We start from the raw sequence: 25,213 nt of genomic DNA, 5'->3' as shown, positions 1-25,213 counted from the left end.
TGTATAGCACATTCATTTGGTTCTCGTAGTGTATCTGAACTGTAGCTCGAGAGGGCCGAGGATGTCTATCTCTCACGTGATGCTTCTTATCGATAGCGGCGGTGCTCAGCAACCACCGACGATCTTCATTGTTGACACCCGTTACGACCGGTTCCTTTTCAATCATAGACAGAATACAGTCCGCTGACAGGCTCGAAAGAGGACCGCCTCAACGGTGACTCATCATGAACGACCTCCTCAACTTCATCCTCTCTCTCGAAGCGTTCCGAAAGTACGCCCCTTCGTCTATACCCACTGGTATATCTTCAAGCTAGCACGCCGAGATTAACAAAACCCACTGCAGGAACCGCCTCCCATCCCTCTACTCCGACTTCGCCATCCACCGCAAAACGAATCCAGACGGGTACGCCGTCAACGTCGCAGCATGGGAGCAGGCACTCACAAAAGCCGCGCGCGCCGGCCACATCGCCCCCCATGGCGGGTCCAACGTCAAGTCCTCCTCAGACCCTCACCACCGGAAAACCGACCACCTTATCCTGCGCGTCGACCAGTCATTACTGCGCGATCTTGAGACGGCAGAGTGGGGTCGGCCTGTGGCGCTCGGGGCTGTTTTTGTAGGTTTTCGCCTCGCATTGTGTTTCTCTTGGTGTGTCTGGTTGCTGATCGGATCGGTTGCGGAAATATAGGACGAGGCGGTTCGCAATCGGAGTATGGTGCCCGTGCAGGTATTTCGGACTACGCCGGGTTGTCTGCGGAAGCCGCAGTGGAACTTGATTGACCCGAGTGCTCTGAGTCCTTGGAATGTGATGAGCTGGGGCATGAAACAGTTGAAGGGGGCGGTTGGGTTTGGGCTGGATACGCATGCGTTGCAGGCCCAGGAGCTGGTGTTGGTGGGCAACCTTATGGTACGCTGGGTTCTATCGTTGCATACGCCTGAATGCTCTGGTGGATTGATTCGCTAATGTGTTGCAGGAAGCTGCGGACCGAATTGTGAAACAAGTTATGGGACAGAAGCCATCCAGGACGGATCTTATCTACTCGAAAGAAAGCTTTGTGAATGCATTTGCCGCGATATTTGGCGGGCAGAGTGAGCTGTCCGACGCCGATTTCGATGTGCTATTGCTATATCTCTCTCGCGAGAGCGGCGCCATCGCGTACGATGGCAAGGTATGTATATGCGTCGTTGGGTTGTATGTACTAGCGCTAATTACAGGACAGACCGTTAAATTTAGGCCCTCAAATGACGCTCCCAAAGAGATCACCCAGCAAGATAGCACCATCGCCTCGATTAAAACCCTTATGTCCACGATGGAGAAACAAGTGGACAGTTTGGAGAAGAAGATTGCAGAGCTGAATGCGACGGCGAAGCTTGCGCTACATAACAAGAACCGAATCTCGGCGCTCTCAGCAGTCCGCTCGAAGAAGCTCGCAGAGCACAATCTCCAGCAGAGGCTGGACACCTTGGCACAACTCGAGCAAGTCTATGTGAAGATTGAACAAGCGGCTGATCAGGTTGAGTTCGTGCAAGTCATGGAGGCAAGCACTGGTGCTCTTCGTGGACTCAACGCCCAGGTTGGCGGTGCGGCCAGGGTTGAGGACGTGGTAGATGAATTGCGAGACGAGATGTCCAAGGTGGACGAGATCGGAAACATCATGAATGAGGCTGGTCCTCAGATTGATGAGACTGAGATTGACGATGAGCTCGAGGAGCTGGAATCCAACGAGCGACGCGCCCAGGAGGAAGCCGAAGCAGAAGAGACGCGCAAGAAGCTGGCCGAGCTGGACAGTCTCGAACAAAAGGCGAACGAGGCTGCGCGCACAGCTGTGTCGGACCAGGACGTAGATGCTGCCTTACAGGACAGCATTGGGAAGCTGTCACGGATGTCGGTAGAGGAAGAGCCCGGGACCACAGCACAGTGAGAGCAGCAGCACTATAATTCGAACCGTTGCCCGGGGCTCAAGCAGTGGAATGCCGAGCGGCATATTCAATCACAGGGACGCAATGTCCTAACTATTACTGGGTCGTTGGGCTCTGTCGACTTCGGTTTGGACAGCTTCTACCGCTGTCAGGTCTATCGTGGAGACTCCATTCGGCTGGACTTCGTCTACTGCTTCGCGTGGTTCTTCAGGCTGTAGAGCATCTTGTGACGTACCTGCAGATGCCTGAGGTATTGTCGTGCGGACTAATGCATCGCTCCGTTTACGTGCATTGGCGATCAGTTTCTTGAAATCGTTATCATGGTTCGCTGACCATGCGGATGCGTCAAAGTCTTTTCGCATAACGCTATTCGAGGATTCAGCAGAAGGAACTGCGCTGCCTCCCTGAGTTCGCTCCCAGACACTGAGTTCTTGCAGCAGTTCTCTCTTGGACTTGGGTGTTTTCGAGTCGCAGTTGGCATTCCATAAGTTCATCCATTCGGTATGACGTCTTTGAAGTAGGATGCGGGGACCCCAGCTTGGTATACCCAGCTCGGTCATTTTCTTCCTCAGGACTGAATCTTTAAGGATAGAGTAGTTGATCGTCGGGAGTCGCTCTCGGGGTTTGGCGGGTTGCTGTTGCATAGGCTGCAAAGATCTAGAGGAATATATTAGATTTTTCGGATGGAAGCGAGCGTGAGATGGCATCTTACCCAAAATTGGCTGGCTTGGGAGGAGTTCCGCTACAGGTGTCCAGATGTAGAAAGACGGCTTCGTTTTTCATCCTCCGTTTACATATCGGACACGCGACTAACCCGTCGTCTGCTCTTCAGTCAGATTTGATTCCATCGTTCCACCAGTTACACTGTAGAGAAGCGTACCAGGTATATACTCGTCATCTTGACTGTCCTCGATGACCTCAACGGCAGTAGTCTCCGAAGGCGTGCGCGCGACACCTTTACTTCGCGAGCGAGTCTGTCTTCCCTCCGACAGGACGGTAGATTCACCGGGACCATCCTCGACCTTCCGCTTCTTCGACGCCGGCTTGTCACCACCTCGCTCCTCCTCCGCAGCAGTTTTTGCCAGCTTCAGAACACTCGGTCTCGCGTTCTGGAACGCGTCGACGAGCTCCTGCACCGCCCAGTTCCGCCGCAATTTCAGTTCCTGGTCGGAACTCCTGCACGCGGGACATTTTCCTTCCGAGCTCAGACACCGTCGGATGCACAGGGAGCAGAACGTATGGCTGCACGAGGTGATCACGGGGTTGTCGAAGAAGTCCTTGCAGACCTGGCAGCGGAGCGCGGATTCTAGAGGCGTGAGGAGCGACAGCGGCGTGTCGAGCCAGTCGGTGGAATCTGGGAGGTCGAACGAGGGCTCCATTGGAAGCGGATTGAAGAGATTCCGCCCCTGGAGTGAGTGAGGTGGGAGTAAGAAAGGCAAGAAAGGGGAGAGGGGGGAAGGTGAGATTGAGAGATCTTGCTCGGATCTCTTTTGCTGGACGCGATGGCGATCTGCATTTTGCCGCGCCACACCGCCTACGCGCTCCTGAACAAGATTACTCTTTTGGGAAACATTGCTGCGCTGTCGGTGGACTTGGAGAGTGACCCTTTTAATATGTCGAGTATTCCGTGTATATGATGGCTTTTGAAGGTCTTTATGGCCAGAGCATGGTGGGTGACGGACTTCGATTGCGTCAGTGTATGCTCGATATATATCCGCGATGGCCTGCAGATATGTCGGACGGATACAAGTAAACTACAATATTGTTTACCCATTTCGTTGGTTATATTCTTGCCTATATTAGCGTAGGCTGTGTTAGTTATCTAGCTTCTGATATGGAGGCCGACGAGTACCGCCAGGCAGATATGCAGACCCAACTTCCGCATACTCCCAAAGACCTTCAAATTTACAGTACACTCCCGCCATACCCCTACACACGAGGCTGCTTCGATGGCAGGTACGCGGCAGTGCCGTCTCACATTGCCACAGTTGTCGAGGTAGACCATGAGAAGCTCCCCATTCACCTGGGCCTGCTCATCTTCAACGAGTGCAAACGACACCACACACGCCTCTTGGTATGTTTGATAATCCAGTCTAGCATCTTCGTCATGGTAAAGCAGACACACTTCCTCTTCCTCTTTGAACATGCGCACCGACGCTTTGCGCTGTTTTTGTGCAGCATCTGAAGACGTGCATGCAGCCAACTCGGGGAACTGTATCAGCACACCGGGTAGATCAGTTGCAAAAAGTCTGCATCGTCCAGGTAGAGACAATCAGGGATAGCTGTTGATATACTGTGAATAGATGGCTCGGTGGGTGTCTTCACCACTGTAACATGTGCGAATCAGGACTCCATCGTCAACATCAAAAGTCGTATAGCGATGCAGCGTTTCCGTCCGCATTGACCGCAGGGTCGTCTCAATCTGGCTTTAGTTATGGCGATGTCTCGCGTGCTTTGAATAGGCCGTTTCTTTCGCCGAATTCAGACAGCAGACTTGGCTTCGCCCTGTTATACCTGATAAGGTCGAGGATTTTGATATTCAACCCCGATGGGATGTGTGGCAGCAACGCCGACGCCAACTCCAATATTCGCCGGCCACGACACAGATTTCGTCCACAGGACGTGTCTATCATACGGAAGGACCAAGTGAAAAGCTTGTTGGCATCTATTTTAGCTGCCAGGATATTGCTCGACTGGGAGCTATATATGAACAGGCAAAAACCCCCATTGTGGAGAGCCGTTCTTTTTCTTATTGTTCAGAGCCTTCTTTGTCATCTTCTTTTGAATATTGGGGAGATAGAGACTTCGAGGAGTACATCGGTGATTATTGTCCTAGCGAGTGGGAGGGATGAAGATTAATAAGAGGCAATGAGTTGGATTGTTGGTTAGGTGTAGTCCTCTGGAGGACGTAAGGTGGTAGTGAAGGCACGAGGTCAGCGTATATGGAGACCCAATAGAGGAGGTGTGAGAGATTGCTCTCCAAGAATCAGGTTAGACAGTATCTACATATCTTTCATACTGAGTAGAGTGTTGTATTGTGACTGCTATCCCTTGTCTATATTGATTCGATGCGTTCGTTGTATCGTTATCATGTACGTCCAGCAAGCGTATGCCAGCACGTCTTCAGTCGGGTTGCGTCCTGGAACCAGCCAGGGGCGGATCTGAAATTCTTTATCGTCTTCCCAAGCCAGACAGGGCGCGAGTGGGTTTTGATGCCAGGTTGGCGACCTCGCGTGGAAATTCTTGTGCTCTTGTCTCAGGTCTCCGCCTGCTCAAGTAGCAATCTGTCGGTCTCGGCCGAGACCATACATAGTCGGATTTTCCGGCCAGAACGTCGTGCAAGGATCGTCGAGTATCGCGACAGGAGTCTCCGGAAGCATACTTCGCGTGAGGAGTAGCTGGGCAATGTCCGAACGGCCAGTGGTGAGCGCCACCTGCAATATCTTCGTCATGGCCAGAGTATCGTTGCAGGACGTCAGATCTACGCCGCTGTCGAGCAGGGCGTCCACAACGACGTGGTTCTTGTTCGCCATGGCAAGTTGCAGGGGCGTCTCGGAGTCGTTGTTGACCGCATTCGGATCTGCGTCGTAACTGAGAAGCACTCGAGCAATGCGCGCCACATCAGCGGTATTCGATCGCAGAGCGTGGATGAGGGGCGTATCTCCCGTCTCGTCGACGAAGTTCGGATCCGCTCTCCACTCCAGCATCGTCTTGACCAGATCATAGTCACCGGAGACTACTCCGTGCATGAGTCCCGGAGAATACACTCCGTACGGACGTCCCTTCCAGTGATGCGACTGGACGGAGAGAATGTCATGGCGATACCTGTCCAGCAGGTAGGCCACCAGACCTTGGTCCTTGTCCGAACACGCGCGCAAAAACACCGTGTGGCGGACCTCCTCGTCCTGAGCGGATAGGTCAGCGCCCGCCTCGAGAAGCGGCTTCACCACCGTCCCCGAGTATGTATTGTTGGCTAGCTGCAGCAGGGTCGTGCCCTCTCGGTCGCGGAAGTTCGCATCGCTTCCATGCTTCAGCAAGAGGTCGACCATTTCTTCCTGTCCATCGGGGCGGTAGAAGTAGTTGAAGCGGCAGCAGTAGCACTGTTTGTCGCGGTTCATGGCGCCGGGGTCGAGCGCCCACGCCAGCGGCGTCCAGTCCATTTTCTTATCCTTCTGGTGAACGGAGGCGCCAGCTTCCAAGAGCAGCTTGACTGCGGGAACTCGGCCGTTATAGACCGCCGCAAACAACGGGGTCCAGGTATGCACAATACAGTCCAGGGGAAAGCCGCGGTTGATGAGAAGCTGCAGGATCTCAACGTATCCGCAACCCGCCGCCCTCAGGACATAATCGTGCCCCTTGGCCATGGCATTAGAGGCGAGCTCCTCCCCTTTCCAATCCAGCAAGACTTCGACACAGGTCCTGTCGCGAAAGTCAATGGCGGTCGAGAGGAGCTCGTATCCATTGAAGGGACCGTCCTGATTAATGTCGTAATTTTGCTCTCTTGCTTCGAGAGCCCGCAGGGCTTTATAGTTCTCATACTTTTTCCAGCGGGCTCTAAACGCAGTCCAGGAGAACTGCAGGCGGGATGCCTCGCGGATGAGGCGCTGGGCCAGGCCGTACGAGTCCCGCTCGAGGGAGGCAATGAAGATCTCGCCGTCGTTTCGCGTGAGGGCTTGCTGGTAGAGATACGGGGTTAAAAGTCGATGCAGGTGGCGGTTGGAGCGACTAAGGGCGCTGATGTCGCGGAGAGGAGGGACGGTGTCTGCTATGTCGAGGATCACCTCGGAAGGAAGCGCGAGGAGTGACATTTCAGGATGTCGTCGAAGTCCGCATGGGTTGATGCTCTGACTACGCTCATGTCACGGGCTGTGGATGGGTGCTACAGGAGGGGGGAGAACATGGGCTCATGCGAGCCTTTATAGAAGCGCAGCATGGGATGAGTGGGAGGGGTGCATCTCGCGGCGGTGGAGCAGACGTAGGGGCATCTGCGATGGATCCTTGGCAGGTGGGTCGACACGGCGATGCGATATTTCTCGTGCAGGCCCCAGTTTTACCCCGAGCTCAACCAATTCCGGTCCCGTCTGCCTCGTGAAATGCGGGGAGAGATGCGCGTTGATGCGCGTTGAGGGTCAATCGTCTTATCAATTCCGGTTGTCAAACCCGTCTGGCCGCACCAGAACGTCATATCCCGCGCTGATATGCGCTGCACGTTCGTGACGTGGCTTAAAGCGGTGGAAATGTATGTGCGATCGAGATCCGCACAGGGTGGTCGTTGCGATGGCCCCATATCGATCTCATCTTGATACTTGGCGGAGGTGATGAAGAAGAAACCACCGTCCACGCCAGAGACCAATGAAGAAAATGCCGTAAAACGCCACCAGGCACACTGGACGACGAGATAAGATTAACTTTCCCTTTGTTTAACCGCCCCTGAATACTCGAGGCAAGGATGCCGAGGACATGCCGCACAGAACAGGGTGCAGGGAGCCTGTTCAGGATGAAGGCTGGCAAGGACGCCTTGGTATAGGGATGCTGCACCCGTTTATTGGCTACCAGACCCCCCCGTAAACGCCTCTTGTCTGGGGTCCGTTAGCCCGTTCCTTGGCTTGTTAGCAGGATGCCTGCAGCGGTTGTGGGATTGACTTGGATGCCGGGCGTAGCGGAACGCCACCGAGCCGACTAAATGTCGCGGGATGATCCTATAGCCATAGTCTCCAATCACAGATACTCTGTTTGCTTCTGATTAGACAGGGAATGGTGTCTTGAAAGGGGAGGTGGGGCGAAGATACTGATTGCTGTCCATAGAGGAGAGTCTGAAGACTGGGTTCGCAAGCCTGTACTCCGACCTTCATGGATGGCATGGCATCCATCTCGCTCGACAGGTCCAGCCGTGTGCGAGACATCCCCCTACGCCGTGTAAGGTCGTATCGATGTGCGAACACGGAAAACTTTCCCGATTCTCTCAGCCGAGAATCACATGGTTGCCTAATGCTCCGTCTCGTCCCGGCTGCTCCAGAGATCCTGACGCACACGACCAGGCACTCACTAGCTAGTTAACTACGGGGTAAGCCAGAGTGCACGGTCTCGCTCGCATCGAATCCACCCCCGCGTGTACCCTCGCATCGATCCCAGCATGCGTGGCGCCACGAACGGAAGCGATAGCCGAAACCACGGTACAGTAGATTACCATCGACATGAATGGCTGATGTCAGAGGCTCTGTCCGCCGTGTCCGGCGGGGCGGATAGAGCTGAACGAGAGTGCGAATTGGACGTCGGTGGCTTTGCGTGCGACTAGTTCCGGCGCTAAGTGCAGACGGCGTGGGCGTCGGTGCACCGGCGCTTTCCGACTCTGCATCAAGACAAGCCCATGGGTATTATTGGCAGACGTGGGTTCGTTGTTATGCAGCCGTTATCCTAGCACACCAGGCACCCTGTTTTCTCTGGTTTCCCCAGGGCAGGTCGGGCTACGTCATGTACGGAGTACGGGTATTTGCTAGGCATATCATTCAACTTTGATATGGTGCGCATCAAGCAGTTCTGGCCGGAGTTGTAGCGTCTGAACATTATCCTATCACTTCCTCTGGCACCCACAATCCCGTGATATATGTGCGTATTTCGCCCAACGAGCCTGGACTATTGCCCCCCAGTCCCTGGACATCCCAACTTAGGTTGTTAGCATTCAAAAGGACCATTGCCGGCATACTAGTACAGTGGCTTGCAGATCCAGAGCAGCAACTGAAACTCTTCTTCGGTTTCCTTTGAAACAGTGGTAAGCATCGTCTAGTATATTGCGACGAATACGTACTATCTTAGTTGGTGCCTATCGTACGCATTACTGGACAAGGGGAACGAATTTTGACAAAGAACCGTGAAAGCATAGACTATGATCAAACTATTCATGAGATTAGAAATCTCATATAGACTCGCCACACCGGAGAAATTTCCCGCCTAACAGGCCGGGACTACCCCATCGCGTTGTGGAAGTTCCTTTAAGCTTCCTTGACCTCTTCCTGTATCCAATTGCCATCTGCCACATAGGCCGTGCTAGGACGAGAGTATGCTCTGATAAACTTCCCCTCTGTGTTCACATACACCACGTTGAGGGTGTCATCGCTCTTGTTACAAAAAGCGGAGATACGGGCGTTGGCCAGGGTCTTATATTTCTTGCCGTTGAAACCAGAAGAGGCAGACCATTTCCAATTGTCAACATCCTTGCGATTGGAATCAGTGCACTTGCCCATCAGTTCACGGATGTGACCCTCATCGTCCACATAGTAGATGCGGATCTATAAATACCCAAGCAGTTAGCCTTTTAATACCCTAAAGAGCGCATGGGCGGTTGATAGAGTGAAGTGTACTTCTGATCCATATGCAACCGCTGATATGGCGAAGTTGTAATTTTCGCTCTTTACGGATATATGTTCACCGTCGACTTTGACTGTCTTCTGTTCCTTGTTCAAGGAGACTCGAAGTTGCTTCGTCGACAAGTCACGATAGAAAATGAGAACGCTGTTTGTATCACCTGGGTCAAGCACGACCGAGGTAAAGTTGACGACCTCATGCGTTTGGATGTGGACACCCTAAATTCGCCAGTAAGTAAGGCTTATAATCGTCTTGAGTAGATCAACAGGCCTACCGCTTTCTGCGAGAGCACAGCACGATTGATGGGTTCCATTGTAGAATAGAATACGTCCAAGTAGGTGAGGTGATCTGGGTATGCTGGGAATCTTGTACAGTGGGTATATTGCTCGAGTGGTAGCTTCTCTTCGAGATTCTGTGGACCTCTTTGAGTCGACACTGCCATTTATATACCCTTCAACGCAATAATATAGGCCTTACACCTTGCTCATGGCGCGACTAGTTTGGAATGTGCCCGGAAACGAGTTATTGGTCTCCCTCATTCCACATATCCTGCTTTGACTACCAAGGTTATCTGCTCTGCTGGCCTAGCCGCCTCGTCTACTACGGTCTCTAGGTGGTATCCCAATCCTTTCCAGCATGACCAGCTGATAACCTCTACAGCCAGGATTGAGATATCCCTCTTCCACTGGAAGAAGTAGCGTATGAGTCCGTGGCACAGCTGCAGTCAGACGAACCCTGGCTGAAAGCCTTCTTACATTTCCCCAAGCCGTCTTCCCTGACTCTACGAGTCAAATACGAAGCCCCTTTGTTTCAAGGACTCGTAGATATGCATCTTGGTTCTGTTGATTACGCGGCTCGACATGGGAGTCGTGGGAATGAAAGAGGTGAGGCGTGAATAATAAGGTGTCCTATACAAGCAAGGTCCACGCGCATTCGTGCGAGGCCTTCTAGACGTGCTCTGCTAACCCCTCCGCCAGTCGTCGACCATCTCGACTAATACACGGAGTGTTAGGTCACAAGCAACCCTTGCAGCTCATCTTAACTGAGTAAACGGAGCAAGGGCTGCTTCCCCTGAGGATAGCCACACACTATACAATATGAATGCGCGTTAAGAGGATTACCCACGATATTCAACACATCATAAGCAGAAGAAAATGGCTGCCTGGTGGCAGCAATCATAGTTGAACAAAGTCTGGAAATAGAAGTACCTGATTTCATTCTAGACCACTTGACGAAGTATAATATCATCCCCATTCAATCAATCTTCAGCTTTCTTTCGGCCTTAATGATTATGTCCGTACTCCGCCGTAAAGCCTATAGGCAATGTTCGCTCCATTCATAACCGTGCAGACAATGACCCACCCTGCAGGGCGACAGGATCTACGTTTTGAGAGATAGGTTCCCATGCGGGAATTCGTAGCCACATGGCGGCGCTGACGTACCGTTGGATGTACTCCCGTGTTTTGTGTTTGCTCTTGGCCGGCCTACTATGTTCTGGACTGCGTACTAGCTGGCCGTATTCCGGTCTCTATTGGGCCACTTCGAACACGTCCGCATAGCCCGCCGGGCTTCGTCGGCTACGTTCGCCTTCTATAGTTGCATACCGAAGTTTGTACGACATATTGATCTCGTTAAATACACAGCCACAGTCAGACCTCCGTCCGCAACGGCGGCCATGTTACAGAATAACCGAAGGCGTGAAGCTTGATTGGATAATGCATGTTTGCTTTCCTTTCCATTAAGGCATGGATTCTATATCAACTATTGCGGGCTCGCTGTGTCTATACATGCCATGTGCAAGCGAATCAGCCGTCTTTCCCGAGTGCTGAAGTGAAGATGCACTTCCCTGGATCCCGTATAGTCCGCCTGGAGGAGCAAATCATCAACAAGCTCCGGACATTGGATCGATTGAGTTCCTCCATGCATCCGTCCTCCTCCCATTCATCCGTCCTCCTCCCATTTGTCCAGATCTTTCTCCAACGCGCCGTCCCCAGCAACTTCAATGAAGCCCATGGCCGCAAGACATGCTCCCTCGATACAGGTCACCCGGGCGGTCAGCTGGTTCGTCACTCTCCGGCCTGTGGTCGCACAAATAGGCCTGTCCGATAGTCTCGCAACGACTGTGCGTATCGCGAGGCAAGCTCGATGAGCGATGGAGATGCACGAATGGAAACGCGGTACGTCGACATACCGCAACACCATGCAGGAGACATACAGCGCCGGGACGCACCTACTGGAGATCACCTTCAACTACGCGGGAACGCTCTAGCAGGTAGAGCAGGACGGTGCTGTGATCAAGGACGCCGGACTGAATAGTCATCACTTGTGTGTTCTGATAACTTTCTTCGTGTGCGATTCTCTAAAGCGTCGAGCCGTGACCTTAGCCGGTGCAATTGCGTTGAAGAATTTCAAGAGTGACTGCCGACTCAGCCAGCCCCAAGGAAATGCCCGATTTGAGGGGCAATAGCTAGGTATTCCTCGAGGGCAAAGGATATGGTGAGATTATAGACGTGGGGTAATTCATGGTGCTGCCTACCAATAATAGTAACCACAGCATCACCATTTTCTCAATGGATATTAGGATCAGTGGATGTTGACAGGCTACGGCAGTCCCAAGCCGCTGTCCTTCTCTCTTCGATGTGCTGGTACAGCTGACCAACCAGGATCTAGCGACTTGTGTATACCACCTGCAGTCGTAGCGCATATGGTCTGTGGTCTAAAATTTCCTGTAACCCGCTTTGTGAAAGGGGAACTTACGTGAGCGTGGCCTGTTTGTCAGTCCACTTCGACACCAAAAAAGGCCATAGCCACCCATACTACGGTTATACGTTCCTCTCACGGCGTTCTAGATGCCGATTGCATTGTATCTACTCGTCTGCCTGGTTCTCGGAGGAATAAACAACGCGGGGATATAGATTGCCTGGGCTAGGGATACTTTCATAATCGAGTTGCAGCGGACATTGCGTATACACAGCACTGGATTCGCTGCAGGGCCTAGAACGATAAGCGTCCTCGTTATCTCCTATTTGTAACCGGCAACCCTATCAGCTAGATGTGATGTTTCAAAATATGTATATGTCATATGATGTGCACAAAGCATTATGAACGCCCGGTGCCATCGCATGTAACCAAAAGCCCAGCAGTATAGCATCGATTAAATAAGGAAAACATTGGGTCACGGCACTCCATCCTCTTCTGAGCCTCTCATACGAGCAGCCATTCTAGCACTATGGGCCGCGTATTTGCATCGCATCCTAATAGCCTCGCCGTACTTGTAGAAAATGAGCGGAAACGGCAGACACGCCAGGGTCAGAAATGCCGGGACCATCGACGCCCAGTGGATTCCCAGGTCCTCGTACATCTTGCGAGTGAACAGCGGGAACGCAAACCCCAAAAGCGACCTCAGTATCGTATTCGCAGCCACCGCAGACGCGCCGTAGATGGTGTACACATCCAGCAGATAGTTGATCGTCACGAGAAACAGAATAATCAGCCCAAACCCAAACGGCACCGTCGCAATAATCGACACTATCCAATGGATACTGGGGCCGTTCGTCCACGCGAACCAGATGAGCCCGCCAGGCAGCGCAATCGTTGCCACCAGACAGGGTGGTAATCGGGCCTCGGGCGGCGCATGACCGTGGGGTGAGTTCTTGGCTACGCGATTATATCGCCGGTTGTCCCAGACGTAGTACAGCAGGCCGATGAACTGGCCAACGCCGACGCCCAGAAACGACAGCCCGGACACGCCCTGGCTCCAGCCGCGTACGTCCCCGTACACATATGGGAAGGCCGGAAACGTGAGGTACAGCGTGCCGTACGCGATGGCCATGAGGATCGCGAAGAGCAGGCAAATGGGTTCGTAGACGAGAAGCTGCCACGGACGGAGGACCGACTTGCTCAGCAGGTTGCGCACTCTTTCGCGAGGTGTTTGGCTCACGTCGTCTAGGATGCTGGCGTGGACCTTTCCCGTTTCCTTGGTGAGCTTCTTTGCAAGGCGCTGCAGGATGATCGGCTCGTAGGTCTCCGGCACGAGCGCGCCCAGGATCCAGATGAGCCCCGACAAACCGCTGCAGATCCCCAGTATCCACCGCCAGCCAATCTCTGGGGCGGCGAAGTTCGCCATGAGCGGTGCGAGAACGGGGGCCATCGACGGCGCTGCTGCGTAGAATGTGGACACCGAACCGCGAAACTGGGGGTCCCAGATGTCAGATATCACGCCACCGCCGTTGGATAGCGGCGAAGAGCCGAACGACCCAGCCAGGAAGCGAAAGATCAGGAGCGAAGTAGCATTCCTTGACCCGGCAGCTGCAGCGTTGAATATAGTAAACACCCCGAAGCTGGCGACAAAGACGGGCCGCCGTCCAAATATCTCCGATAGTGGCGCCCAGAACACAGGGCCTATTGAGAACCCTAGCACGTATAATGACATTCCCAACGTAGCACCGGCTTCGGAGAGGCCGAATTCGCTCATGACCTGCGCTTGTCCGCCGCTGTATGCTGAGCTCGCAAAGGCGACGGTGAAGGTCGAGAACGCCATGACCATGGTTGCGGCCCATTTGGTACGTGCTCGGAAGTTCTTTGGATTCAACGGATCATTACTGCGAAAGGTCACCCGAATCGGGTCCTCTGCAGTCCCCGTGCCGATCCAAGCAGCCATTCACGGTGCTGTGAAGTATCCGACTAGCGGCTGTGGTGTTCTACTTGATCGACTAGGGATGGCAGAACCGCGTCAACCTCATCCCTGAGATCAAACAATCACACCAGAGTCAGGAGGTTAACTGACTATCAGAAAAGAGGAAGGAATGCAGAAGATTATGAAATCTTTATTATCCCCGCGTTTTGTATTCTAGCGGGGAAGCTAGCAAAGCTGGATCCGTCTTAACCGGCCTACTCAAGAGTGGTATGTGAGATATGGGCATGATCACAGACTATAATTGTGCATTTGCTAACCAAGACTACATGCTGTACTTATTAGCTCCATATCTATGCTTGAAGATGAATCAATATCTCCTGTCCAAAGAGGAAGGCTTGGGAGACGCTCACCCACATACAGTCGAGCTTTACAAAGGGAGTGTAGAGTTAACCATCTGGATCATTGTATCCGTCGGAGCATGCAATCGGATTATTGGAAATCCCTAAGTGGACAGTGTTACAAACTTTTGCTCAAGTGCAACTTAAAGGAATCTCGGGTATAGTTCAGGTGAGATACCTCGGCTGGGGATTCCCCGCTATGCATGGCGAAAGCCAATCCAAACATAGGATCACCGATGGACAAGCGACCCCGTCTGTACTCCGTGGACATGTATTTGTATATGTTATCTTTTCAACTGGGAACTCTTTGCTGACCTCTCACGTACTAGTCATTCCTACATCTAACTACTAGATATTTTACCCACTTAAGTACGTTCCCACGAAGCTGATTGATTGCCTTGACTCCATTAAAAATTCATGATGAAAAGAGTGACTATGGAGTGCTCACTCAACGAGTCTGCAGACAGGAACTTAGAGAATAGAATCTTCTCCCAGAGTAAAAATCATGGCCTCAGAGTCAATCTTGCCGTATCTCATAATCATAAAGCTGAGAGCGTTCCATCGCGCAGACAGATTGTGAGTCGCGCGTTCTCCCAGAATGCATAATGCCTATCTACCAATAGACGAACTCCTTGTTCTCAGATTCAGCATTGGGGGTCTCCCCGGGACGAACGGCATTATTAGCAGGCCACTCGGGGTGGTTCATATCGCGGCGCCAATAGACGAACTCCTTGTTCTCGGATTCAGCGTTGGGGGTCTCCCCGGGACGAACGGCATTATTAGCAGGCCACTCGGGGTGGTTCATATCGCGGCGCCAATAGACGAACTCCTTGTTCTCGGATTCAGCATTGGGGGTCTCTCCAGGGCGAACCGCGTTGTTAGCGGGCCATTCGGGATGCTCAGCATCCGGAATAGGAGCTGCGACACATGTGAGGAACGGCTATGGACTGAGGAATTCTGGTGCCACAATACATACAAGCAATGGCCATGAGTGGCAGAGTAGCGAAGAAGAAGGTCAGGAACTTCATCTTGGAAACCGAGCGAGGCTCAACGGACAGTCGGGTTTTATAGAGGAACGAGGGAGGATAGAGATGGACTTCTCGATATGATTGAGGCAAAAAGAACTATGGCTTGTTATTCAAGTGTAGACCTGTCTGACCCAAAGGGCAATGGGGGGTATTTATGCTCTTGAACATTGGTGACGTATCGTGTGAAGTATACCCATTGTCATAGAAGGCCACCTCGATCGGCTGTCCCGTTACTATGTGGTTGTGCTATCATAATTGCTGCGACTGTTCCCTACCACTATCATCCCTTACCTTGACTCGGATTTCGCAGTGTCTGGCTTCGTGATGCGCGACGAGGGGCTTTAGGATAGATGAGTGGAGACAATCAGTAATGCTCGAGACAGTGAGGAGGACTACATCGTCTTGCATCTAGGTCGAAATGCTACGGTGCTACCGTAACATGGAGGCCGTTTGAGCAAGGCAGCATCTTCTGACTTGTACTATGCTTGCATCAGATTACTATAGCCCATCCATAGGCGATCTTGGAATATCTGTTGGCTTTCTCCAGGGTGATCAATACCAGGTAGGATAATCCGCCTATATAAGTTGTTTTATGCGCACCATTGATGCAAGAGAAAACTGCCTGGATCCCCGCGGTAAACTACGTCTGGAATACCTTCGGCTAAGGATTCTGGTTGATATCACAGGGATACAGTCCATTCAACACGACCAGCTGGCTTCTGGTGGCTAGCCACTGCTATCTCGCCTATACGCATGATATGATATCATACGATAGGTGAGGGATAACTACATTCTTTGAAGTCATATGAAGCTGTACATGACGTAGGCCACAGCTGCATGTTCAACGCCTTACTTAATAGTGGGATGAATGATTAAATTTGACACCAATAATCTTCCACATGGATATGCATATGAACCACCGATCATCTTATGTAGTGGTGTTAATTTGAAGTTCAGAATGTAAGCGATGCGCAAGGCCTCCAGGGAGCAGGGAGCAGATGCTGAAATGGCAGGGTCTTGGATTCTATACTGAACGGTCTCTTCTTCACCGCGATTTCAGAAAGTTGCAAGGGGGAGTGCGAATGAGCCATAGTAATGCAGGACGCAAGAAGGAAGTGACGATACAAAATTCACCCCGCTCTCCAGGCTTGCCTTCTATATATTCTGATTTCTGAAACAACAAAGCCAACCCTGATCTCTGATCTTACTTGTGCACTTTCAATACCCATCATTGCATCACCGAGCAAGGTGATTCCCGCGATGCAAATGGCCACCGACGGCAGAGAAGAATCAAAATATGCTCTACTCAACTCCGTTAGTGACACCACTCGAGTATCCAGCGAAAAGTTCTAATCAATTATCTACTTAGGATTCTGAGGAGCGTTTCCAAAATCCCTATGCTCGCCATCGAAGATACTTTCGTCTATCCGAGTGCGCCTTTGTGACCGCCAATCTTGTCTTATTCGTGGTATCCCTGGTGACACTACTACGCGCCGGCTCCGTCACAGAAAGCCGGCCGATGACCGCGAATGCAATCTTCAAAGACGTTAATGCCTACTGTACGTCGTTTATGTCCAATATGCACTGAGGTACTGACACTGGCTCTTCCCATAGCACCGATTCTCGCTCGGTTGGAGCTCCCGCTACACAACTATACGGTAGATGGCCACCTATTTGACGTAACGCACAACCTTCTGCGGCAAGAGCCCAACCCCGAATCCAACGCCGAATGGGATCGGATCGCACAGCTCGGGCCGATGGTGATGAGCAGGGAAGAAGTGATCAAGATGAACAAGGATCCAGAGAAGGTAGTTAAGCTTCCGGAGGATTGGGGTAAGCAAGAGTCCAACTCCCGAATCCATTGGTGCCATGGCTGAGTAGGCGGTCTGGTTTAGGATACGGCGACGACGCCTATATATGGCAGACGGAAATGCAGCACAACATCCATTGCCTGAACTTTGTCCGCCAATATGCGTACTTTGATCACTTCTACGGCAAGAAATACAAGCGGTTTGAAGACACCCCAAAGCTTGACCGGATCCATCTGTCCCATTGCCTCTACGTCCTCGTGCAAGACCTCCGTTGCCAGCCTTCGTATAATGCACTGACATTCAACTGGATGGACGGGTGGCATACCCCTGCGACGGACTTTACGCCCGAGCGTCAGTGCATATTCCACGAGCAGTGGCTGCAATGGCAGAATGAGAACAGAGTCAATTACACCGACAAGCGACTTCCCAGACCAACTGACCCGAGACATATTTCCCATGGGCCACCGGGAATGGAGCAGCTCTGGGAGGATGAACTCTGAGAGACGAAGGGCCGTGGTTCTCTAGTGAATCCGAATACAACCCATACTGTTCAACAGACTGTCCAGCGATATCAATTGGATCGTATAATTCCGATGGCAAGCGATGCCTCCGAGCCATTTTGGCTTGGGCCAGTGTGTATGTGTAGATTGCCCTTGCACTATGCAAGGAACCACCTCTACCACTCTAAGCTCGGTCACAGCCAAGCGCACTGCATGTTGAAGCTTTGGGTACTTCCATTATTGGATCTCGATCAATTCGGATTCAACTTGAGGGGATGGATAATGGTGAGGATCGTCTCTATTTCAGAGTGGATCTTGACACTCTCTAATCGCTTTAACCGCGGCACGACCCAGCGGGGCCTCCGTCTAGATAGCGGGCTAGGCCGCTTTCGGGTGATAAGCAGTACTGTATGTACACAGTAGTCCATCTCAAGGCCTGGCATCGTAAATGAACAATTTGCATGACCGGGATATTTTGTTTTTATTTTATTGGGCACAGAAACTTGATTTGGTTCACTTCTGCAGGAGCAAAAAGATTGCTGTAAGCCCTAGGGCACGGCGGAATTATCCCGTTAGGTGGGGGATGGCCACAATCCGAGAACATCGTCCGTCCTTGCTGACGGATCAGGAAGCCGTGACACCCGGAACGGAAGATGCCCCCAAGTCTATTTAACCAACGACCACCCCGATTATCCCACCAGACACGCCTTTCACACATGTAGCGTGCCATATAAATCCGCTGGAACAATGGGAGAATTACAGCCCTCCCCCGACGTCCAACGGGTCGCCCCCAAACCGCCGTGGTACCGCTATCTCAACCCCCTGCGACTCCAGAAGATCCCTCCGACTCCAGTCGAGCGGGACGTCTCGCACGAATATGGAGCCTCATTCTGGAGCATCGTGTCTTTTCAGTGGATGTCTCCACTCATGAAAGTACATCTTCCGCCCCATTATGTTGGCCTAGTATGGTTCGTGCACCCGTTGCTAACCCACCCCTGTATAGGTGGGCTACCTCCGGCCACTCGAACTCCAAGATATCTGGACAGTCAACCCTAATCGCAGTATTGATGTCCTGTGCGATCAGCTGGAATCGGCCTTGGACCGTCGCGTCCACGCCGGCAGCAGAATTCCGCTCCTCGCGGCGCTTTATGATACCTTTCGATTTGAATTTCTCCTTGGGGGCGTCTGTCAACTCCTCAGCTCTCTATTGCTGGTATTTGCTCCTTATCTCACCAGGTATCTCATCGCCTTCTCCACCGAGGCCTATGCGGCTCAGCATAGGGGAACCCCGGCCCCGCATATCGGCCGCGGGATGGGTTTTGCTGTCGGCATTACGTGCATCCAGGTGTTTCAGAGCTTATGTACCAACCAGTTCCTTTACCGAGGCCAGATGGTCGGCGGACAGATCCGCGGCCTGCTTATCTGTCAAGTATTCAACAAAGCCATGAAATTGTCAGGTCGAGCGAAAGCTGGTGGGAAACCCTCCGCCGAGGAGAAAGCGAACATCGAGGCTCTGAAGGTGGCCAAAAAGCGAGCTCTTCGGCCAACATCAATCCAAGCCATATTTGAGCGCATCAAAAAACCCACTGGTGCGGTTGACGAGTCTGGATGGAACAACGGGCGGATCATCGCCCTGATGAGTGTCGATGTCGATCGAATTAACCTAGCGTGCGGCATGTTTCACATGGTCTGGACCGCGCCAATCTCCATGATCGTGACGCTGATCCTGCTTCTCGTCAACATCGGGTACAGCTGCCTCTGTGGGTATGCTCTGTTGGTTTTCGGCCTCCCCTTCCTCACATATGCCGTGCGATTTCTCGTCAAAAGACGCCGCAATATCAATCGACTCACCGACCAGCGTGTTTCGCTTACTCAGGAGATCCTGCAGGGTGTCCGGTTTGTCAAGTTCTTCGGTTGGGAGAGTAGCTTTTTGAATCGCCTGAAGGAAATCAGGAAGCGCGAGATTCGATTGATCCAGACTCTGTTGGCTGTCCGCAACGCGATCATGAGTGTATCCATGTCGATTCCAGTCTTTGCATCCTTACTGTCTTTTGTCACCTATGCCCTGTCGAAACACGACTTGGACCCAGCACCGGTTTTCTCCTCACTTGCTCTGTTTAACGCCCTGCGGATGCCGTTGAATCTGTTGCCTATGGTCATTGGCCAGATAGCAGACGCCTGGACTGCCTTGAACCGCATCCAGGACTTTATCTTCGCCGAGGAACGCAAGGAGGATATCCACCACGATAAATCTCTCGCCAACGCCATCTCCATGGAGCATGCAACCTTCACCTGGGAACAATCGCCCGCTGAGGTTGGTGCGGAGCATCTGAAAGGTCCAGAAAAACGAGCAAAGCCAGCACAGGCAGTTGCGGAGTCCAAATCAACATTAGAGGTCCAGGAACCCGGCGAACCGTTTCGCTTAACCGACGTGTGTCTTGAAATCGGACGGAATGAACTAGTGGCAGTCATCGGCAGTGTTGGATCGGGGAAGAGTTCGTTGCTCTCCGCCCTGGCAGGCGAGATGCGACTGGAAGAGGGCTGTGTCCGACTTGGCACGACACGTGCGTTTTGTTCCCAATATGCATGGATACAGAATACTTCCGTGCGAAACAATATTCTATTTGGCACGGACTACGACCATACTTGGTATGAGCAGGTGATTGACGCCTGCGCCCTGAGACCTGATCTAAAAGTCCTACCAAATGGTGATCTCACAGAGATTGGAGAGCGTGGGATCACTGTCTCTGGCGGCCAGAAGCAACGTCTTAATATTGCCCGTGCTATATATTTTAACGCCGAACTTGTCCTCCTGGATGACCCACTCTCGGCTGTTGATGCTCACGTCGGTCGTCATATTATGGAAAAGGCCATCTGCGGCCTCCTCAAAGATCGATGTCGGATTCTAGCAACCCACCAACTTCACGTGCTCAGCCGGTGCGATCGAATTGTGGTTATGGATGAAGGGCGCATCCATGCGGTAGGAACCTTCGAGGACCTGATGAGTGATAATAAATTGTTCCAACGGCTGTTATCCACCGCACGACAGGAGGACTCCGAAGACCAGACCGACAAACCAGTTGAACCGACACCTGAGGAGGACACAAATACTGATACGCAGATCGCGAGCAAACAAGTGCCAGCATTGATGCAGCAAGAAGAGAGACCGACTGACGCCGTTGGGTGGAAAGTGTGGCAAGCATATATCAAGGCGTCAGGAAGCTACTTCAATGCTATTGTGGTCTTGCTTCTCCTGGGACTGGCCAATGTATCTAACGTGTGGACAGGCCTGTGGTTGTCATACTGGACCTCGAACAAGTACCCTCATCTGTCCACGGGCCAGTATATTGGGATCTATGCAGGAATCGCGGCTATTACTGTCATCCTGATGTTTTCCTTTTCCACTTACCTGACCACCTGCGGCACTAATTCCAGCAGAACCATGCTCCAGCGGGCCATGACCCGTGTGCTTCGAGCGCCAATGTCATTCTTCGACACCACGCCAACAGGCCGTATTTCCAACAGGTTCTCACGCGATGTCCAGGTGATGGATACTGAACTATCCGATGCAACGCGGTTGTATTTTCTGACTTTGTCGGGGATTCTGGCCATTATCGTGTTGGTCATAGTCTTTTACCACTACGTATGTCTGCGCTGTTCGAGTGCACGGTGATCTCGCTAACTTTTCCAGTTCGCCATCGCCCTCGGGCCCCTGATTGTCCTCTTCCTTATGGCGTCCAACTACTACCGAGCCTCTGCCCGGGAGCTGAAGCGACACGAATCCGTTCTTCGCTCAGTCGTCCACGCTCGGTTTGGCGAGGCCATCACCGGGACGGCTTGCATCCGCGCATACAGGGTTGAGAATCAATTCCAGCGCAGCATTCGGGAGTCAATCGACACAATGAATGGAGCGTACTTTTTGACCTTTGCTAACCAGCGTTGGCTGAGCATTCGTCTTGACGCTGTCGCTGTCCTCCTCATCTTTGTGACAGCTATTTTGGTCGTGACCTCCCGGTTCGACGTGTCGCCCAGCATATCCGGTCTTGTGCTCTCCTACATTTTAACCATCGCCCAGATGCTTCAATTTACCGTCCGCCAGCTGGCCGAGGTGGAAAACGACATGAATGCGACCGAACGCGTGCACTACTACGGCACACAACTACAAGAAGAGGCGCCGCTGCATCTCACCCCAGTTCCCCCATCTTGGCCCGACAAAGGTCGGATAATCTTTAATGATGTGGAGATGCGCTACCGGGATGGGTTGCCCCTGGTTCTGAAAGGACTTACTATGGATGTACAGGGAGGTGAACGAATCGGTATCGTTGGGCGTACCGGTGCCGGGAAATCCAGCATCATGTCTGCTCTTTTCCGCCTCACCGAGCTATCAGCCGGGACAATCCAGATTGATGGGATCGACATTGGCAGAATTGGTCTCCATGATCTTCGTTCCAGACTGGCCATTATCCCACAGGACCCAACTCTGTTCCGCGGCACAGTACGTTCTAATCTCGACCCTTTCAACGAACACTCGGATTTGGAGTTGTGGTCCGCGCTGCGTCAAGCTCATCTCATAGACGCCTCTGACGCTCCTGATCGCGAGAGCGACACGACTCCTGACTCGGACGTCGCTGGCGGGTTGAAGCAACGCCAGCCGCGGACAAAGCTGTCACTCGACACGCCGGTCGATGAAGAAGGTCTTACCTTTTCCCTCGGACAGCGTCAGCTCATGGCTTTAGCCCGCGCCTTGGTGCGCAACGCCCGAATTATCATCTGCGATGAGGCAACCTCATCCGTTGACTTTGAAACGGACCGGAAGATCCAGTTAGCCATGGCGCAGGGGTTCCAGGGAAAGACCGTCTTGTGTATCGCACATCGGTTGCGCACAATCATTCACTACGATCGGATCTGCGTAATGGAGCAAGGCCGAATCGCGGAGATGGACACACCTGTGCGTCTCTGGGACCGGGAAGATGGCATCTTCCGGGCAATGTGTGACCGCAGTGGGATTACGCGGGCGGATATTGTGTCCGGGGTTGCGGGATAAAACGGAGGCCAGGAAGAAAAGCTTCAACGTGAGATCGATGAGCGAGATCTGTTCTTCCGTGAAGTCAGAATACTTGCAGGTGACTGAAGGACTCTACGGACCAGTAAATTTTCTATCCACACATGACAAGGCACTGAACCCACAACAATGAAAGCAGAGCTCCCAGTTTTCCATATCGAAAGGATTGTTTTCGCTGCAAGGAGGTTGACACAGAGCTTGGTATATGAGACAAGCATGTTAGGGTGCCATACCAAGGAAAAAGGGCTCCCCGGTTGTATTCCCCGATTGTATTCAACCCCAGGCGTCCGCCAACCTCATCAGTTCGCCGACTCGCTTGAATATGCAGGATACGTCAATGGACGCCTCTACTTACGGCTGAATTGCTCAACCGAACTATTGGAATCCCAGTGGGGCTACTGATCTGATCGGCGGTAGATCATCGTCACTAAGCACCGACTTAAGACTCTTTCTATGAAGAGTCATCTGACTTCTAACTCGTGAGGACCTATCATGCAGAGTTCATCTCGATCATGCAAGACGCCTCAGATATACTATCCCTTTTTGGTAATATGTCTACCACGCCTCACATTGTTTTGGCAATGACTTGCTATGTGGCTGGATTCCGCCGCACCCCCTGCAGCACCCTTCACCTAAGGCCCGAATGCGCTCCGAATACGACAGGACTGCATTCTATGGGCCTCCTGCGTTCCTGATCCTATAAATTGCATTGCTGGCTCTTGAATCATTCTGTTCATACTGTCACCAGATCATTCAAAGCCACACCACGATCACCATCATGAAGTTCACCCTCGTCTCTCTCCTGTCGCTTGCCACACTGGCCATGTCGATGCGCTACGTCGCTGGAGTTAGTATACCTATGCGCGATAGCCGCCTCCAGTGCTAATAAGACGCCAGTATGATTCCCTCGACCTCGGCGCCTTCCACGACAATCCCTTCAAAGGCCTCAACTACAGCGAAGAGTGGTCCGTCGGCAGGTCCAGTGTCCAGGTGTCGAATATCCAGAGAAGCAGCCCTAAGGTTCTCTTTTCGGGCCCGCGCGAGGTCGGGAAGTCGTTTGGCCGTATGACCCGCGATGATTACAAGCTCAAGTTCGACGCCGAGAGTGTGTACGCTGCGTGCAGCGGGCCGAAGAAGAACGGGAAGAAGACCACCGTTCCCTGCACTGTTATCGTGCAGGGGTACAAGCGGGATCTTGCGGGGAGTGAATCGACTCCTGTGTTTATCAAGTACTCCGACACGACCAAGATGCAGAAGGTTAATCTGGAGGATATTTGGAACGTCAACAAGATCGAGTTTACAGTCACCAAGGCTGGGAAGAACGATGAGTTGACGGATGGGGTGACTCTGGTGTTGGATACCTTTGCGTATACGTTTGATGAGAAATAGGTCAGCTTTTGGTTGGGTGTGCATCAGTGTTGAAGCATTGTGGGATGGTAGTCGTTGACAGCAGTGTCTACCATGCAATCATGATTGCTAGAATTTTGGAAGAAATCCCCTGTAGAGACGTAACAGTCTTCGTTGCTTTTCTTTCCTGCGCATGGAGCAGCCATCCGGTAGTGGCATTGCGAAGGCTATTCTGTGGCATTCTATCGAATGCAGTGTTACAATGCTCGCTAGCCTTCTTACTTTCGGAACTGACTCCATGTCATGGATATCTGGTGACTTTCTGACAATGTAAGCGAACAGAAGGATAAGCCGGTATCGGTCTACACTCAGAAAGCGAGATGAAATGCCTCAACCACCAGTCCATGCCGTAGCCTTTCATAACTCTCCAAATCCCCTTCCTCTCCTCACCCTATCTACTTCCTCTGTTGGTCCAGCTGAAAACTTTATCCAGCGCTCTCGGAAATTATAACGAATCGGAGATGACAAACAAGAGGCCCAGTGACACGAATCGCCCGATGATAGTGGGGATAGTCATCAAAGTCCCATCTTCAAGTCACACAGAATTAGATAGTTGAATTTCTGCACATGCAGAACCCGATTCACGATATGATTGGTATATATGACAGGCCTTGCTATGCTAACAAGTACACAGACAGCCCTTTCCATCTGTAGGTTTGCTTCCATCCGTACGTTTGCCTGGTGTGTAAAGGGGTACTTTATTAACCGAGATTAAGAGTCTGAAGCATATCAATGCTTTTATTACATTTGATGCTCGGAACCCGGGCAGATATGACGGGCTCAGATGATGAAGACAGATCTCAGTCGAGCTTGTGACAAGATGAGATGGCGTGTCGTAGCACAGAAGCGTTCGGAATGAAATTTCCGGGGTTGAATGCGATATCTTACTAGATTGGTTTGAATACTGCAGTAGAGCTGGTTCCATGCCATGGATGACACCTCTTTTGGCACATTGCTGTCGCTATCTTGTCAGGTATTATACTGTCTATAGGGACCGACTTCTACAAACAACGATCTATGTAGTGGTGGTTTTCGCTCATCCTGCCGATAGACTCATCCTAAACGACTTTCGAAGGACAGCTGAATGGACT

General features: G+C 52.1%; 9 protein-coding genes across 9 annotated transcripts; 4 read left to right on the top strand and 5 right to left on the bottom strand.

Moving 5' to 3' along the window:
* Positions 1–224: 224 nt before the first annotated feature.
* Positions 225–1,920, top strand: ATEG_02262 (putative vacuolar sorting protein SNF7 family protein; the record flags this gene model as incomplete). The annotated part of the gene is made up of 5 exons (XM_001211440.1): positions 225–271; positions 344–614; positions 687–905; positions 973–1,167; positions 1,219–1,920. The coding sequence occupies 5 exons, from the start codon at positions 225–227 to the stop codon at positions 1,918–1,920; spliced, it is 1,434 nt and encodes a 477-aa protein (XP_001211440.1).
* Positions 1,921–2,486: 566 nt separating this feature from the next.
* rad18 (E3 ubiquitin-protein ligase RAD18) lies at positions 2,487–3,297 on the bottom strand (the record flags this gene model as incomplete). The annotated part of the gene is made up of 3 exons (XM_001211439.1): positions 2,487–2,575; positions 2,631–2,660; positions 2,733–3,297. The coding sequence occupies 3 exons, from the start codon at positions 3,295–3,297 to the stop codon at positions 2,487–2,489; spliced, it is 684 nt and encodes a 227-aa protein (XP_001211439.1).
* A 1,893-nt stretch (positions 3,298–5,190) lies between these two features.
* Positions 5,191–6,726, bottom strand: ATEG_02260 (ankyrin repeat domain-containing protein; the record flags this gene model as incomplete). Its single annotated transcript, XM_001211438.1, has 1 exon — positions 5,191–6,726. One exon carries the CDS (start codon positions 6,724–6,726, stop codon positions 5,191–5,193), a length of 1,536 nt encoding a protein of 511 aa, XP_001211438.1.
* A 2,181-nt stretch (positions 6,727–8,907) lies between these two features.
* On the bottom strand, positions 8,908–9,722 carry ATEG_02259 (uncharacterized protein; the record flags this gene model as incomplete). Its single annotated transcript, XM_001211437.1, has 3 exons — positions 8,908–9,204; positions 9,238–9,498; positions 9,555–9,722. 3 exons carry the CDS (start codon positions 9,720–9,722, stop codon positions 8,908–8,910), a joined length of 726 nt encoding a protein of 241 aa, XP_001211437.1.
* A 2,733-nt stretch (positions 9,723–12,455) lies between these two features.
* ATEG_02258 (MFS transporter) lies at positions 12,456–13,826 on the bottom strand (the record flags this gene model as incomplete). The annotated part of the gene is made up of 1 exon (XM_001211436.1): positions 12,456–13,826. One exon carries the CDS (start codon positions 13,824–13,826, stop codon positions 12,456–12,458), a length of 1,371 nt encoding a protein of 456 aa, XP_001211436.1.
* Positions 13,827–14,927: 1,101 nt separating this feature from the next.
* ATEG_02257 (uncharacterized protein) lies at positions 14,928–15,342 on the bottom strand (the record flags this gene model as incomplete). Its single annotated transcript, XM_001211435.1, has 2 exons — positions 14,928–15,232; positions 15,291–15,342. The coding sequence occupies 2 exons, from the start codon at positions 15,340–15,342 to the stop codon at positions 14,928–14,930; spliced, it is 357 nt and encodes a 118-aa protein (XP_001211435.1).
* Positions 15,343–16,602: 1,260 nt separating this feature from the next.
* Positions 16,603–17,653, top strand: ATEG_02256 (oxidase ustYa family protein; the record flags this gene model as incomplete). The annotated part of the gene is made up of 4 exons (XM_001211434.1): positions 16,603–16,656; positions 16,712–16,901; positions 16,957–17,175; positions 17,238–17,653. The coding sequence occupies 4 exons, from the start codon at positions 16,603–16,605 to the stop codon at positions 17,651–17,653; spliced, it is 879 nt and encodes a 292-aa protein (XP_001211434.1).
* Positions 17,654–18,400: 747 nt separating this feature from the next.
* ATEG_02255 (ATP-binding cassette transporter YOR1) lies at positions 18,401–22,697 on the top strand (the record flags this gene model as incomplete). Its single annotated transcript, XM_001211433.1, has 3 exons — positions 18,401–18,616; positions 18,657–21,296; positions 21,345–22,697. The coding sequence occupies 3 exons, from the start codon at positions 18,401–18,403 to the stop codon at positions 22,695–22,697; spliced, it is 4,209 nt and encodes a 1,402-aa protein (XP_001211433.1).
* A 796-nt stretch (positions 22,698–23,493) lies between these two features.
* ATEG_02254 (uncharacterized protein) lies at positions 23,494–24,104 on the top strand (the record flags this gene model as incomplete). Its single annotated transcript, XM_001211432.1, has 2 exons — positions 23,494–23,562; positions 23,613–24,104. The coding sequence occupies 2 exons, from the start codon at positions 23,494–23,496 to the stop codon at positions 24,102–24,104; spliced, it is 561 nt and encodes a 186-aa protein (XP_001211432.1).
* Between the last annotated feature and the right edge of the window lie 1,109 nt (positions 24,105–25,213).

Source organism: Aspergillus terreus, genomic scaffold, assembly GCF_000149615.1.
Source record: "Aspergillus terreus NIH2624 scaffold_3 genomic scaffold, whole genome shotgun sequence".
Lineage (NCBI taxonomy): Eukaryota > Fungi > Ascomycota > Eurotiomycetes > Eurotiales > Aspergillaceae > Aspergillus > Aspergillus terreus.
This window is presented reverse-complemented; position numbering and strand designations above follow the sequence as displayed.